Source organism: Gasterosteus aculeatus, chromosome 6, assembly GCF_964276395.1.
Source record: "Gasterosteus aculeatus chromosome 6, fGasAcu3.hap1.1, whole genome shotgun sequence".
Classification (NCBI taxonomy): Eukaryota; Metazoa; Chordata; class Actinopteri; order Perciformes; family Gasterosteidae; genus Gasterosteus; species Gasterosteus aculeatus.
The window spans coordinates 8,728,593-8,744,302 of record NC_135693.1 but is presented as its reverse complement, the minus strand read 5'-3'; the positions used below and the strand labels follow the sequence as shown (position 1 = coordinate 8,744,302).

General features: G+C 45.3%; 1 protein-coding gene across 1 annotated transcript in view; it reads right to left on the bottom strand.

Moving 5' to 3' along the window:
* The window catches only part of mcu (mitochondrial calcium uniporter), a 37,930-nt gene extending 27,984 nt beyond the window's left edge, over positions 1 to 9,946 (bottom strand). The window contains exon 1 of the mRNA XM_040179050.2: positions 9,752 to 9,946. Coding sequence (XP_040034984.1) covers positions 9,752 to 9,868 — 117 coding nt within the window. The 5' untranslated portion in view covers positions 9,869 to 9,946. The remainder of the gene's footprint in view (positions 1 to 9,751) is intronic.
* Between the last annotated feature and the right edge of the window lie 5,764 nt (positions 9,947 to 15,710).

Genomic DNA, 15,710 nt, shown 5'->3' with positions numbered 1-15,710 from the left:
GGCGGCTGGCACAGGATGAGTAACCGTATAGTGAGAATGGAAATGTCTAGTTGTGTCGCCAAAGAGCTCGTCTTTCAAATCAAAAGGCGCCCAAACAAAACAACTGACAAACAATCCCCAGGCTCTCGCAGGAGAAAGCAGGTTTGATGTGCGTGGAGTTGTGAAGAACGGGTGTGTGCATTTCAAGCTGATGCAAGGCCTGCAGGTCACGCAGGTCACGCACACGTCCGATGCCAGCCGGCAGCACCGGGAAGACAGCCGGCAGCAGCCCCCCCCCCCCCCCCGGGGCACGCCGCATTTTGACCTCACTGTGTGGAACGAGGAGGAAAAAACCCGCAGGGGTTTTTTTGGGTGGTCAACATTAACGCGTTAATCCATGCGATTAATGTGGCAGAGATTAATGCGATGGAATATTTTAACGCAGTTGACGCAAGTTTGTTTGTTTTACGGTGTTCCGGATGTAAACAAAGTTGACCCCTGGAAATGAAACCGCCGCTAGCTGCAGTCAGTTAGGTCGGAGAGAGAGTAAGTGAAGACGGAGAAAGCGTTTTGCGTTGGAAGTAAAACAAACCGAGGCGCGACAGACAGCAGACGACTGCGCAGAGTTGAGTGTGTCAATCAAAAAGGGTGTGAGTGGCAAACGAATCGCTTTACGCACCGCTAGGCTAAGTTAGCCGCTAGGCTAAGCTACTTCCCTCTCAAGTTCTCAACATCTACCCTGCAGAGGACCACCACGGTGTCCAAAAAACAACAACCTTTTAATGTATTCCCAAATGTGCGATTAATTAGTTAGGAAAAGGGAGTAAGGAAAGTGTGTGCGTGCAAAAGCACATGGAAAACAAATAAATATAGATATATTTCTCATTCCAGGTCTGATACGGATAGGTACAGATACGGCTCAAAAAAACAAACACTGTCAGTGCTCGAGGGGAAAGAATCCTCACCGATCACACTGATAACCCTCATTAGCATGAGCCTACATGAGTGTCATGCTTATTACCTGGAGAGGAGCTCCAGCAAGCGTGGCGGCAACTCAATGGCCGAGAACAACAATTATGACTGTAGTCTTTCATCAACAAACACTCAATGTGTTGAGACCACGAGTCGACATCATTTTAAATCAAACATCATATTTGTAGTTCGCCTGCAGTTATTGTTTCTGAATATGTCCCTCAAAATGGATGCTGTGACACCGCCGTGAGTAGAGATATTTAACTTCTTTTTTAAATTTAACGATTTGCTAATCTTCCATGTCAGGATGTCAATCACCTCGTCAAAAAGAGATAGCAGGAGCAAAGCTATTTACACAAGCAATTTACTTACTGCCCTGCTTCCCAGAGGTGAAATGTGCAGAGAAAAGATGTTATCTCTTGCAACAAGAGATTACCATATATTTGTGATACATAGAATACACTTTTAAAAGTTTTTTTCTGTACATTTGATAATGAGGCAGCATCTCTGTATTATCTCAACTTGACATCATCAGCAGTGAGTGAACTTACTAAAATCAGATGCACTGCATGGCTGATATGGACACTGAATGAGGCTATGGGTCATTTCTCTCATGATGTTGACCTGTTCTGTGAAGGTATCTGAGGACAGACCACTCAGTAAGTCAGTGAAAACTTGAACTATTTTCAAGTTCAAGTTAATACATATATACAGATTTATATCCCAGGCCTGGCTTATCCAGTAGGATTATCAGTTCAATATCTATAGTCCACACAGAAACATTGAATACTATGAAAGTGCGGCTGCAGCAGAAGGCAGCCGTATCCCCCATCACCACCACGCACAGCCTCAGATGAGCTCACTGAAACAGGCCTGCTTATTCCACGTTTGTCTGAGGCCACTGACCCACTACTGATATAGGAGTTAATTAAAAGAGACTCGGCTCAATGCTCAGACCCTTGATTCATTTAAAACTAGCATTTAAGTATTCAGAATAGAGGGGCCCCCTATCAAGAGGAACCCTTTAGAATTTCCACCTGCAGAGCTGCAAAAAACATGCATGCCAAAATTGTTTGGCTTGTCCAGCTAATCATTACAAAAACACAATAGGACGCTTTGAGCTTTGAGTCCGTTGTTTGCAGGAGATGAGCATATTTGTTTGTTTTCTCCATGGTGAATCCCCCCCAGTGCTCTGGTCTGCCGTGGCATCGCAACAACCTGGATAATTACAGAGCAAACAAAGTTGGCGCCAGGCCGAAAAAGAGCGTCTCGCTTTCTGCATGTCTTTCGACTCCCTGCGTGCGCTCGGAGTCTGATCGGTCTCACCTTCCTTCTGCTGGCGTAGCGAGGTTGGCACCGGCGTCACTCGGGCCGTCTCATTTCAAAAGGCGCTTTGGAAGAAGCGAAGCGGGACAACATATGGGAAGAGTTCTCTGAGTCAGCAAAAAAAAAAACTCAAAGCGCCCGGAGGCTCAAAATGGAGATCACAGCGCGTTTCACGCCGGCATGCTACGTTGCTTGTGCCTGGCAGACATCCTATTTCCTGTCATGACCTTTCAGACCACATGTCGTCTCTGAGCAGCTGCCAGGCAACCACTTATTTCGCTTTGCCTACCGGGAAAAACAGATATTTCACGTTTCAAAAGACCCCTCCACCTGTTTTCTGTTATGAGCGAGCAGAATTCTCCTGACCGAAGGTATGCAAGCCGATAGGCGCAATCAGCAACCATTTTAATGCCACGGTGATACACGCAACATTAGTATTATTGTCTACCGGCCATAACAGCTTGATGGTCATTCTCGATCGTTTCCTAGTAGCCACTGACACGTCTCCCGACAGCCACGATGACCACAACGCAAGGATCACGTCACGGCCCTCCATACATCCTGTTTAACCATGACCAGCCAAGTCCTCACCGCGCTGGTAAAACCAACACCACTATGTTAATCCACACAGATGAAGTCTGACGCGCATGCAGATTCTCCTCCGGCGGAGCGGGCTCATCGGTCCCCAGAGATCAACCAGCTTTATCCGTGGAGACACCGGCCCGTAATCTCAAATCAGCGGATCTAAAAAGGTAAAACTAATTTGAAAAGCCCTCTTCAACTAACCCAGCACGCCGTTCCAGCATAGACATAAGCACTGCTTACGAACTTCTTTGCCCGTGTTTAAGTTTAAGAAAGATTTTCCCTTTAAAAGTGACCCTTTAGGTTATTTGCGCACTGTATTTGCCTAGAGAGGTTTGTCTGCTATTTTGGTCAAACTTTAACATGACGTAACAAATGTTGTTGAATGCGGAGCAATGCATTACTTATTCCTCCACATGAGTGACCAAACTACATGCACCAATAATTTACAGAGTAATTATATCTCAAATGCGTTGTCAGGGATCCTAAATGCTCCTGCTTTGTCATCATGATAGATCTCATTAGCTGTATCCTTTGAGAAAACGCTGGCCGTGGATCAAAACGCTGCTGATATTCACAGCTATTCACAGCAGTTCTACCAAGTAAAAAAAAAAAAACGAACACTCAATCAACCTTTTAGTTTTTACCTACACACCTACCAATATAGAACAGGGTATTCACCCCCAGGATAAAAATCTAATTTTCCAAGCCGTGGGCTCTATAGTTCCACGGATACGATGATCCTTGGCGGTTGCGCTGGCGGTGAGATGGGGAGGCTGTAATGAGAAGCAGCCCGGTGAAAGAGATGAGAGGGAGCCGAGGGAATCCTCACATGACACAATCCCAGCATTCCCCTCGACAGCAACACAGTCATTACTCCATCAGCCAAACAACAGTCATTCATTCATAATGTTACCGTCTCTCTGTTGACAGCAGAGCTAGTTGCTTCTTTCTTAACGTCGTGTTTGTCCTCTGGCTGCACCGCCCCAATAGGATGGTTTTACACTTTATGGTAGGGATGCAAAAATACTGCTAAAGGGCAATGAAAAGAGCCTGTCAACTCTGCATATATTTACAGAATATACAACATATACCACGGTTTTGAATCAAGTTTTGACTATTTTTTTGACTAAATATTACACATGAATTGTATTCCTGAATTAAATGAATTCATATCTGTGTATTTATTTCTTAGTTGTTGTTAAGAAAGCAGTTTTCACGTAACAAAGAAGGACCCAAGTCACAGTGAGGCACACAGGTTATCAAGTAAACACTGGTATCTGAGTCGGTACCAGCTAATACCTAAAAATACAGGCATCACTTTCTGCATCGGGACCCTAATAGTCAGATCGTTGCATCCCTGCTGCAAACAGTGAAAAATCGTACTGTCATTTTAGGAACAGATTCCATACTCTAATTGTTTTCAATTTAATAAAGCAGCACAATGTAGATAAGTGGGAGAGAAGATTATGGGTTTGTTAAATACAGCTCTGTAATGGGGCTAATATGAGAGGCCTCAATCATCAGCTTGGGTTCTTACAGTCATTTAAATCACCAACGTCTTCCAGTGACTTTACTCAATGTATTGGCTTTCCCCAATAATTCATATCTGCAGCTTTGACACATTTCAGACATTAAACCAGCACAAGCCACTGTGTGTGTGTCCCTGCACTCCAGCATCCGGCCTACTCTTCTATTAATTCATCATCAACTTTAATAAACACGGGTATAAATGATCAATACCTACCTAGAGTACAACCCCCTCTCACTAATAAGAAGCGCATTGGAGAATCTTGATATTTTGCAGAGCGATGTTCTGTGAAGGGAAGCAAATGCTTCTTGTCCCATTTTTTGCTGAAATGAACAAGGAGACATTTTCTTTTGTTTCAGCACGTTGACAGGAGCTGGTAGAGGTACAACTCCTACAAGAAGAAGTGTGGAAAAAACGAAAGTTTTCTCTGGTAATATATCACCATCCTCACAAAGCTGTTGTTTGGAACTCAGGGTCATCTTTCTTTTAAGGTTCTCTGGCCTCCCTGCTGTTCATGTCCTAATTATTTGGCCTGTGTAATTTCTGACCAAGGCTTTATGCAAACTAGATGTCACGATACAATAAATGAATAAAACATGCCTTCCAATTCCATTGAAGCCCACATGCAGTATGTAAACTGCAAAAAGGAAAACCATATGGCCGCGTGAAATACTCGGCACCGCAAAACTCTGGACCCACTGACCCACATAGAACGGACAGCAGGACCACAGATCATCTCGGACGAGCAGACCTTCATACAAACCACATCTGCCTGTCCGGTTTGCACTCACTCATTTGGACCCAGTATTGCGGCGGATTAGTTTCGCCATCACAATAATGAGCCCGATCTTCTACCCAATGGCTTCTAATGGCCTTCAGGTACTACTCCCCTGCCCCGCTGGCAGAGGACGCCGCCGCAACATCCCAGATACGAGAGGGGGGCAACCAAGCGGTGTCTCCATCCATCATCACGTTACACAGGGAGCCTAGTTTAATGTCCTTTTCAGAGTGCAGAGAGACGCTGCGCCACTCAGAAACATGGGAAGCAGCTAATTAGTAGACGCCAACAGCAGAAGCTCACCAGTCACTTGCCACGTCAAGGGTGAAATCCCTTCCGCAGCACTAATGAGGACTTTGTCCATCACAATAGTCTCATCCATTGACAATGCTACAGAAACTCTACAAATACCTGCAAGTTCCAGATGTGGAATGTGATCCGGAATTGCAGGAGCCAGGGTTGTTGAATAAAATTAAATACATATAAAATACTAATCTTGGAATATTATTTTATATATATTCCCATTCCAGGAATGTTCCTTTTGACTGCGGGGCAAACAGCTGGTGAGCAGGCCGAGCAGGTGTTGCAACGTGATGGACTCGGAGAGCACAGGGGAAATTAGAAGAAGAACGCATCGGGGGAAAACACAGCTTATGTCTGGATATGCAGCAGATCTTAGACAGGCAAGCGGCAAAGGCATCTTCCCCCCCGTTCACCTACGAATCACCTGAAAAGATGGAAGTCAAAAGAGTCAACGCTGAGTGCTCAGCCATCTCTCAGCCATGGCAACCTAATTGCATTGGCAACAGTAAGAAAGATGATAGAAAAACTGTCAAACTGGGTGCAGCAGAACAAATGCACCACTCCCATTTCCCTGCCAGGTCAGCCATATAACAGCCGGACCGCGGCGACCCGGGAAAGGACTGCGGCTGGTGCTCTAGCTGACAGGTTCTCCGTCAGAAGCACAGCTAATGCAGACAGAATTTCGCCGCTGTACAGTGGAGACGACACTTGTCGTTCTGTGCGATTGTATTGAATATAAAATGTTTGCACCCTGTATGGAGGTTGTTTTCTTAAAATGTACAAGCAAAGTTGTTCCAGGACCATTATCAAAAACTATAGTAAATGTTCATTTTTAAAACATTTAGTCACCGTTATATTTTGCAAGTATAAGATTTCCACACAAAATGATCTCACCACTGATTTATTTCCATTTGTATTAACAAGGATGGTGGGTCACACATCAGACTTGTGATGATGAACAAAGGATTCATTTCTGCATGAGTCCACCTTGCCGCTGCCCACGCGCAAACAAATGAGAGCAAACCGCTTTAATAACAAAACACAAAAAGGACCTGATGCTGGAGCAGCATGGCCTCACTTCATGGGAGACCCTTCCCCGGGAAAATAAAACACAAGCTCCTGACAGCGTTTGACAAATTACAGATTCTACTGGCCCCTCAAGTCCTCCAGAAGGGCAAACACATCAAGGGGAAAGGCTGTCGTTCTGAATCTGGAAATTGGTCAAATACCCCAGGCTTGATATACGAGATCCAGGTAGTCTCTCTTCTGGTTCCTGTCCATTGCTCTGCAGCTCTCTATCTGCCCCTAATTCAAACAAAGGGGGCAGTCGCTAGCGGACTGAGCCACTTAGTTGTTGGTGGGTGATAAATGTGAAACTGGCAAAAAGATTTTAGAAGATGTGTTTTTTCATGCCTTTTACCACAAGATAAAAAAAGAAAAAACACTTCATAAACCAGCTCATTAATACTTTACAGTTGGTACATGTGTCACTTTTAACCAAACCAGTTTATATTATAGAAGTTGGAAAATGTTACCATGTAAATAGAGACCAGAAAGAGGAGCGTGGCCTACGGCCAGAATGTCAAATCCAGTGAGTCGATCATTTTGCGAATTGGGCCTCGACTCACTGAAATCCCATCGTCTCACTCCAGCTGGACTGCATCAAACCCGGCAGGAAAGGCGATCACGCCAATTAAAATTTCCTCCCGTGTAGAGAAAGCAATTCAACATGATTGAGAAGATGGAACAGTGCAGCTGCGCTCACCAATGATTACTAAGGGTTCCTTCCAATGAAAAGGAACCAGACATGAAATGATAAGATCTGCGGTCATTATCGTAAACAGCCAATCAGGCTTTAGAACTCACAGCTTTTCACACAGCAGAGGCTCATACGCCCGTCAGATACCAAACAGCCAGTGAAACAATTCATTCACCTTTTCCTGTGAAAACGGTTAAGTCTTCCATACGATATGCACACGTATGAACACGTAGGCCTGTCGCAACATATCGCACACACGCGTCCAATACTTTTTGGTGCTGCGATATTCATTTTACATATAAAAAGGTCGAAAGCCCCGCGGCGCCAATAATCGCACAAAAAAACATTTCATATCATGACAGCCCTAATTACAGGTGCATAACACCGCCCGCGTGAGCAGGTTTATCAATCGTTAGACCATCTTATCTCCATTCTCACAGACAACCGCCACAAGCTGACAGCCACTCTCTTATCACACCAATCGGGATACGGTCCTTAGTGAGCCTGTGAAGGCAGCAGGGATAAATTAGTTTACTCCTACACTGATTGGATTAAAAACCGGGAGCGGGCCTCGACCCCCCCTGGCCTCCAACTGCTCAGCTTTAATGAACAAGTTGCCTAAAAAAACGACTTCACATAATAAAAACATTGTTTTGGTTGTTATTTGCTCAACCTATATTTGAGACGCAACACACGCGATTATTGACGCAGCCTGCTCGCACTATTGAAAAGCCAACTTCACCCTCTGAGTTATTGAGCCTTTACAAGCCCCGCTGATTCGCAATGACTCGACTCTCCTGCCACACTTCAAGACAGCAGCGACAGCCGACTCCTTAGTGATCTGGGGCGGGTTGAACGTGCTTTGCATCCCCGCAGAGTCGACCCATCTCTGCTGCATCGGGGTCACTGAAGCGGCAGCCGGAGACGTTTCTGTCGGCTCACATCTCAAAACTAAAGCTGCAGACACGCACGCGTCTCGCTAACGGACACTACCTGCTTATTGGAAGCTCCTAAGTACCTGCACCCCCCCCCCCTCCCCTTCCTGCAGCTTTACAGACACTAGTGTTCCCACTCTTCGGCGGTGAAGGCCGACGAACGGAGAAGCGGGCCTGTCACACAGCGACAGGCCCGCGGGGGGAGCCGCCGCAGCGACGCTTCGAGGGGGGAGAAAAAAGACACAATATGACAGGCAAACAAAACTACCATCTGTGCCGTCTGAAATAAAAACTAAAATGAATCGGGGACAACTCTGCAGAGACCCCGCGGGCCGCAACTCACCCGGCTTGAATAGGCCGACGTGTGGTGGGAGAGGGGAGAATATCACTTCTCCGTGGGGGGTAAATGTGTTCGATCTTAATGGTTCACCAGGGGACGGAGTGGGCATGGGGACCGAGTGAGTCTATTCTGACAACCTGCAGGCTGGCCTGGACAACAGGTATAGGGCAGCCTGGTTTAATTTAAAAAGGGACGGTCTGTCATGTGACTTCCTCATTCTTGGGTATTTCCAAGTCCATCCTCCTCCTTCTCAGGCAGCTGCTGCCATGAAGGCTCACACTTTGAGGCAGCATAGGTCACAGGAACCATATGTGCAACCACTCTTTTGTTGTTGTCAACACCTCTATGGCTTGGTTATTGTGAGTATTTGCTAAGGCCTGGCGACCTGCGCGGTTCTGCAGGAAAACCCAGGATCTCCCCGCTGAATCGGGAAACACCCCCGTTGGAGGGGGGGGGGGGGGGGGGGTGAAAAACAGCAGGCCGGCTCGAGAGTCTGACATCATCCCCAGTGTGTGGGCTTCTATGTTTCTGCAAAAGTCTCCTATGTGATTGAGTGCATGAATAAACGGGGACGATCTCCATCACTCTCCTCTTTTATTTCTCCTCCGTACGCGTTTCTGCCGCCGCACGACCAAAAACCCCCCAGAACCCCGCAAGCTCACGCAGGAGGAGCAGATCAGCGGAACCGAACCGTCCCGTAAGCTGCAGCCTCGACGAGGCGACGAGCACGCGAACCAGACACCCGTCGCCTTCACCGGGCCGATCGCACCCCGGCTGCTGCAGAAACAAGCCCGCGCCCCGCAGAGACGAACCGCCGCCGGCCGGAACTACACACACACGTATTAATATGGAAGTTGGGGAGGCGGCGGGGGGGGTGCGGGTGGGTTACAGTACGCGGCGGGGCAGCGCCAGTGGGGGTGTTGATGGGCTTGAGAGGAAAAAAGAAAAGAAAATAAATAAATAAAGAGAAAAGAACTGCATCGCCCGCGTGAAAGCTCTCGTCGTCCCACTGTGGATTCAAACAGCCACGCGACACTCTTTCCCCGTGACTCACGCAAAGTGTCTCACCTTCCGACACGAAACGGGCAATTATTGAGGCTAGTTAGCTTTACTTCCTTAGCCAGCCCAGCCGCGTCCTCTCTATGTCTCTCTCTCTCTCTATCTCTATCTCTCTCCGGTCCAGCCCGCCCGCCCGGTCCTACACCTCTTCTCCCCCACCCCCGCTTCCCGGCGTCCTGGGACTTACCGGTCTTATGTGCTGGTGGTGCCGCTGCGAAGAGGCAACTAGTGCGGGGAGGCTGCCGGCCACCGCTCCGCTGCTCCGGGACAACAGCAGCACCGATCTGCACACTTTCGCAGCCATCTCTGTAGTGAAAGCTCGCCGGGGAAGGAGACTGCTGCGGGCGGACCGAGACGCACCGAAGGGGAAGAGGGCGGGACGGAGGGAGGGGGGGGGGTGGTGGTGGTGGTGGGCGGGTTCGCGGGGCTGGACTACGGTGTCGTACACATGCCCAGTGTGTTTGCACCAGTATGCAAAAAGGAAAACGCCACTGGTTCAGAAGACGAGCGTGTGGCGGTTGCATTGCGATTTTCTTTCCGCGTCATCACAGGTCACGATGGTGTGGTTGGCATTTGTCAAAAAAAATAAAAACGATCACAAAGGATGCATGTGGCATGTTTAAAAATGTCAATGACTAAAAGTGTGATTTACCTGTATCCAGGTCACCATGATATCAAACACAGTGGTTCCATTTGGACACTGTGCCTACTGTCGCCATTAGCAGGCTGTCAGAGGGAGAATACTGCAAGATAAACGAGGTGGGTCCAACAGTTATGGGACCTCCCCTCACGATTAGGCACCACGTGCACAGCTGCCCCCCCCCCAGTGGTAAAATAAATAGGAAATTAAAACACGTCAGTATTTGCTTTTTTCAGTTAACCTTTTTTTTTTAAATCCCAACTAGAATAATACTGGGATTATTATTTTAAAAAAGGAGAAGCTGAAACTCTGAAGCATTAAAGCGTTCACTTTTAACACTCTTGAAAGACATAGACAATATAACATCTGAAAGTGTTAAGTAACATTTTGCCAGACGTCTAATATTGGTTTATCCTTCCTTGAGACGATGTCCCAAAAGAGCAGTCTGTACGGGTTCACATCGAACTGCAATGATCTTCAGTGACTTTTAAACGACACAGGTTACTTCCTGATGCACAGTGCATCCGGAAAGTATTCACAGCGCTTCACTTTTTCCACATTTTGTTGTGATTTTAAGTGAAAACTGTTTTTTGCAAATTTTTGCAAATCTGTTAAAAATAAAGAACAAAAACATAACATGTACATAAGTATTCACAGCCTTTGCCATGACACTCAAAATTTAGCTGAGGTGCTTCCTGTTTCCACTGATCATCCTTCAGATGTTTCTACAACTTGATTGGAGTCCACCTGTGCTAAATTCAGTTGATTGGACATGATTGAGAAAGGCACACACCTGTCTATATAAGGTCTCACAGTTGACAGTGCATATCTGAGCATAAACCAAGCAATGAAGTCCAAGGAATTCTCTGTAGACCTCCGAGACAGAATTGTATCAAGGCACAGATCTGGCGAAGGGTACAGAAAGATTTCTGCAGCATTGAAAGTCCCAATGAGCACAGTGGTCTCCATCATCCGGAAATGGAAGAAGTTTGGAACACTAGGACTCTTCCTAGAGTTGGCCGCCCAGCCAGACTGAGCGATTGGGGGAGAAGGGCCTTAGTCAGGGAGGTGACCAGGAACCCGATGGTCACTCTGACAGAGCTCCAGTGTTGTTCTATTAAGAGAGGAGAACCTTCCAGAAGGACAACCATCTCTGCAGCACTCCACAAATCAGGCACACAGCCACAGGTAGAAGTGGCCAGACGGAAGCCACTCCTCAGTAAAAAAGCACATGACAGCCCGCCTGGGATTTGCAAAAAAGCCCCTGGAGGACTCTCACCATGAGAAACAAAATTCTCTGGTCTGATGAAGCAAAGATTGAACTCTTTGGCCTAAATGCCAAGCGTCATGTCTGGAGGAAACCAGGCGCTGCTCATCACCAGGCCAATACCATCCCTAGAGTGAAGCATGGTGGTGGCAGCATCATGCTGTGGGGATGTTTTTCAGCGGGAGGAACTGGGAGACTGGTCAGGATTGAGGGAAAGATGAATGCAGCAATGTACAGAGACATCCTCGATGAAAACATGCTCCGAAGCGCTCTGGACCTCAGACTGGGGCGACGGTTCATCCTCCAACAGGACAACGACCCAAAGCACACAGCCAAGATAACAAAGGAGTGGCTTCGGCACAACTCTGTGAATGTCCTTGAGTGGCTCAGCCAGAGCCCTGACCTGAACCCGATTGAACATCTCTGGAGAGATCTGAAAATGGCTGTGCACCGACGCTCCCCATCCAACCTGATGGAACTTGAGAGGTCATGCAAAGAGGAATGGGAGAAACTGCCCAGAAATAGATGTGCCACGCTTGTGGAATCATACCCAAGAAGACTTGAGGCTGTAATTGCTGCCAAAGGTGCTTCAACAAAGTATTGAGCAAAGGCTGTGAATACGTATGTACATGTTATGTTTTCGTTCTTTATGGATTGTTGTGTGTAGAATGTTGAGGGAAAAATAATGAATTCAATCCATTTTGGAATAAGGCTGTAACATAACAAAATGTGGAAAAAGTGAAGCGCTGCATACTTTCCGGATGCAATGTACAACCATTATTTCGGTTTGAATGGCAGAAAACTGAGGGGAATCAGTCTAGCATAATGCATTTTGCGTTCTCTCCAATCATTCAACCACTGCAGAGGTAACAGTGCTAATGGGTACTTTAAGTCAATGAATGTCTAGGAGACGCCCCAAAGTGGAATGTAACATTTGCTCCTTAATCTTTGACCCTTGCCCTTCAACGAGTACCGCCTGCCCAACCTGTATTGGTAAAGGGAGGAACCAGACATCATTGCATACAGAAAATCTTTAGTAGCTGATATACAAGAGCAAACCTCTAAAGTAACTTCTACTGTATGATTAATACGATGACATGCCTTCATATCATGGCTCAAGGAAAAGGAGATCTGCTCGTTTTGTTGTTTGTGTTGGTCTTCTGTTTGCTTGTGAAATGCTCATTGCTCCACTTCCTGCTGTACTTCTTCAGGTGCGGCGCACCGAGCTGTGTGGCCAACGCAATTTAAATGCAAATTCACAGGCACGGACATGTCCTTGAGGCTGCATTGATTCTCCAAACCAATCTCTCTGTGTTGCCAAATACTACCAGGCCCTGTTTTACATAAACCTTTACAGTGTAATGCTGTAGCTGTAACATGATAATGTGCCTGTGCAAAGCCAGAGAGGCTGCGCTATGGTGAAAAGATTCCATCAAGTCATGTAAGATATGGGAGGTTTTGCATGATTTACTATGTTAAATCGGTGTAATCAGCTCCATAAAAAGAAGCTATGCAAAGTATAATAACGCATAATGACCTCAATACCTGAGTGGTTGGATCATGATGTGAGCTACAACAAGAATGAGTACCATTGGACTCTATTTAATTCTCTTTTCATGAGTAAAAAAAACTTTTAAACCAGAAAACAAATAACCCCAAATTAAACAAACTTCATAGTTCCACCTGCATGACTGTTGTTATATAAAATGTATATGAAATCACAACTTTCTCAGCATAAGATATACAGTAGTGACAGTGACGCAACATGCTTCAACACCGGTGCCAATAGTTAAATACTAAAGTAAATAAAACAAGAAGGATTCACACCAATTTGCATTTTAAATTGTGTCTCATAAATTCCAGTTTCAAAAGCATTGTTTTGAATTATGCAATTATACAATATGCACATGACAAAGCCACATTAATCTACATTTATGTAATTAAAATATGATATTCGCTGACCGATCCTTTTTCACAGTTCTCTACGGACTGGGAGAAAATACATACATAAGCAAGACAGAACTGCACCAATATCTCAAGGTCAGAAGTGGATATATCGAGCACAAGAAGAGGTGTGCTTGCATGTGTGCCTGAAATGTCTCCTAGCAGCCTGAAATAGCCCCTCCCATGGGTCTACAAAGAAGGCAATGCCCAAAGCAAGAATGCGTGGATGGGTGTAACTATTTCATCACACCCCCAATCACATACATCATGTAAACACAGACTTTGTTTTTTACTGCTGACTCCACACAGTAATACCGGCGGAAACTTGAGCCTGCTTTTGTTTGGCAGGTCATTACCCGAGCCGTCTTTCACCAACAATTTAGAGGTGCAGCTAGTGGATCAGGTTTCAACGTAGTTTTAATTCTACAAAGCAGCTCAGCTGCCGACTTGTGTGCACAGAAACACAAAAAGCTGGCACTCCCTAATGGAGTAACAGCCATGTTGCATCCAAGATTGAAACACCCTCTTCAACTAGAGTCACCGGGGTAGCAACACAGTCATTGTGTAATAAAGCATTTGAGCAGAGGAGCTGGCTCTCCTTATCACCTGTGCCACCTTTGCACCGCCGGATTAGCAGGATGAACGTAATCGGCATGTAATGCTATTGTCAGGATAACCATTGCAATGCGACACCAAGAGTGCAGAGGAAACAGTCCAACCCAAATTTAGAGAAATGGGAACGAGAGGAGTGGGCAGTTGTGTACGAGAAAGCTGTGGTCTTATTTAAGGTTTACACGGCTCAGTCAATGTGGCGTGTGGTGAAAGATTTCAACACACTCTGGTAGACATAAGTGTACCAGAGTACTGGCTTACGGGGTACTGATTAGTTTCAATATATAAACACGTATGTATTTTGAAAATTTTGGAAACTAAATCGTGTCTTGCATATTTATGACTGACATAGCGAGGTTGAACGATATGAACGGATTTGAACTACTCTACTGTACAGGTGCCATAATGGACACCTGTACAGTACTAAGGTTATTATTGTCATTATGCTATTATAATTCAATATTAAATGTCAATGGTCGACAGTGTGGTCCTTTTGATAAATTGCTTGCATTAATGAACTCTGCGCTGGAGGGCTGCATGCACTGTTAAGCCTCCCTTATTAAAAAAGGAGGAAGAGTAGAGAGAGAGAGAGAGAGAGAAGGGGAAAGTGGTGTGGATGTTTTAGAATTCTTCAATAGAATATGGTGGGTGAAGAACTATTAGTAAAGACAATAATTTGTAATAAGATAAGTGGAGCTATAGTTGCAATGTGTACATTTTATATCATAGTGCTGTTCAATCGAGATCAATGATTTCCTAAATTTCACTGACACGCTACTGAAAAGGTTGTGTGTGAAGCGACTGTAGCCAAAAAGCTTACAGGAAACTGCAGATACCTCTTGACCTTTTGGACAAAATGCCCATTTGATATTGCGATAATTGTATTTATTGAAATGTATATAGATTGGCTGGTTCATGCATCACACCCATCACAATGTCACGATCATTTGAGGATCTGATACAGCAGCGTAACGCAGGGGTTTGGGTTTGGAAAAGAAGACACCTGGAGAGTTGCATTAAGCGCACCTTATTTTGAGTTTCATCCAAGCATGTTGAAACTGTAGCTGAAGATTCTTAGCAAACCACCTTCTCCCGGGAACAACATGTGTCTACCAATACCTTGTAGTAAAGAAAGTTCATGAAACCCAGTCGAATCTTGGGTAACTTGTTGCTCTGTTTAGTTTTGCAAGAATTTCTTTCAGACATCATGAGCAACTGAACGTTTCTCTCATTTCTATCTTTATTACAATTACGTTGTCACTTATCCTTCTATCCAAAGCGACTTTCAATAAGTGCATTTCAGGATACAAACCCAGAAGAAGAAGAAACAAGAAAGTGCAATTTCATCAAATAGAGTATTTGTCAAGATTGACAACTTGCTATAGATAAGAGCCATTATAAGTATAATTAAAGTGCTACAATTTGTTTTGTGTTTTTTATTCAAGGTATAGTCTGCAGAGGTGTGTTTTTGGTTTGAAGCAGAAGATGTAGAGACTCCCTGCGATCCTGGTATTTAACCTCTCATTAATACATTCACATACAGCTGAAATTTGACCTACAGTTACAGATTAATAGTAACAATTAGAACTGGCACATGGCAAAAAGGCAAATCAATTAGTCTTGACACCATTTTACACTGGAGCTCTTTGAAGGCATGTATGACTGACAGCAGAGACTCCTTTT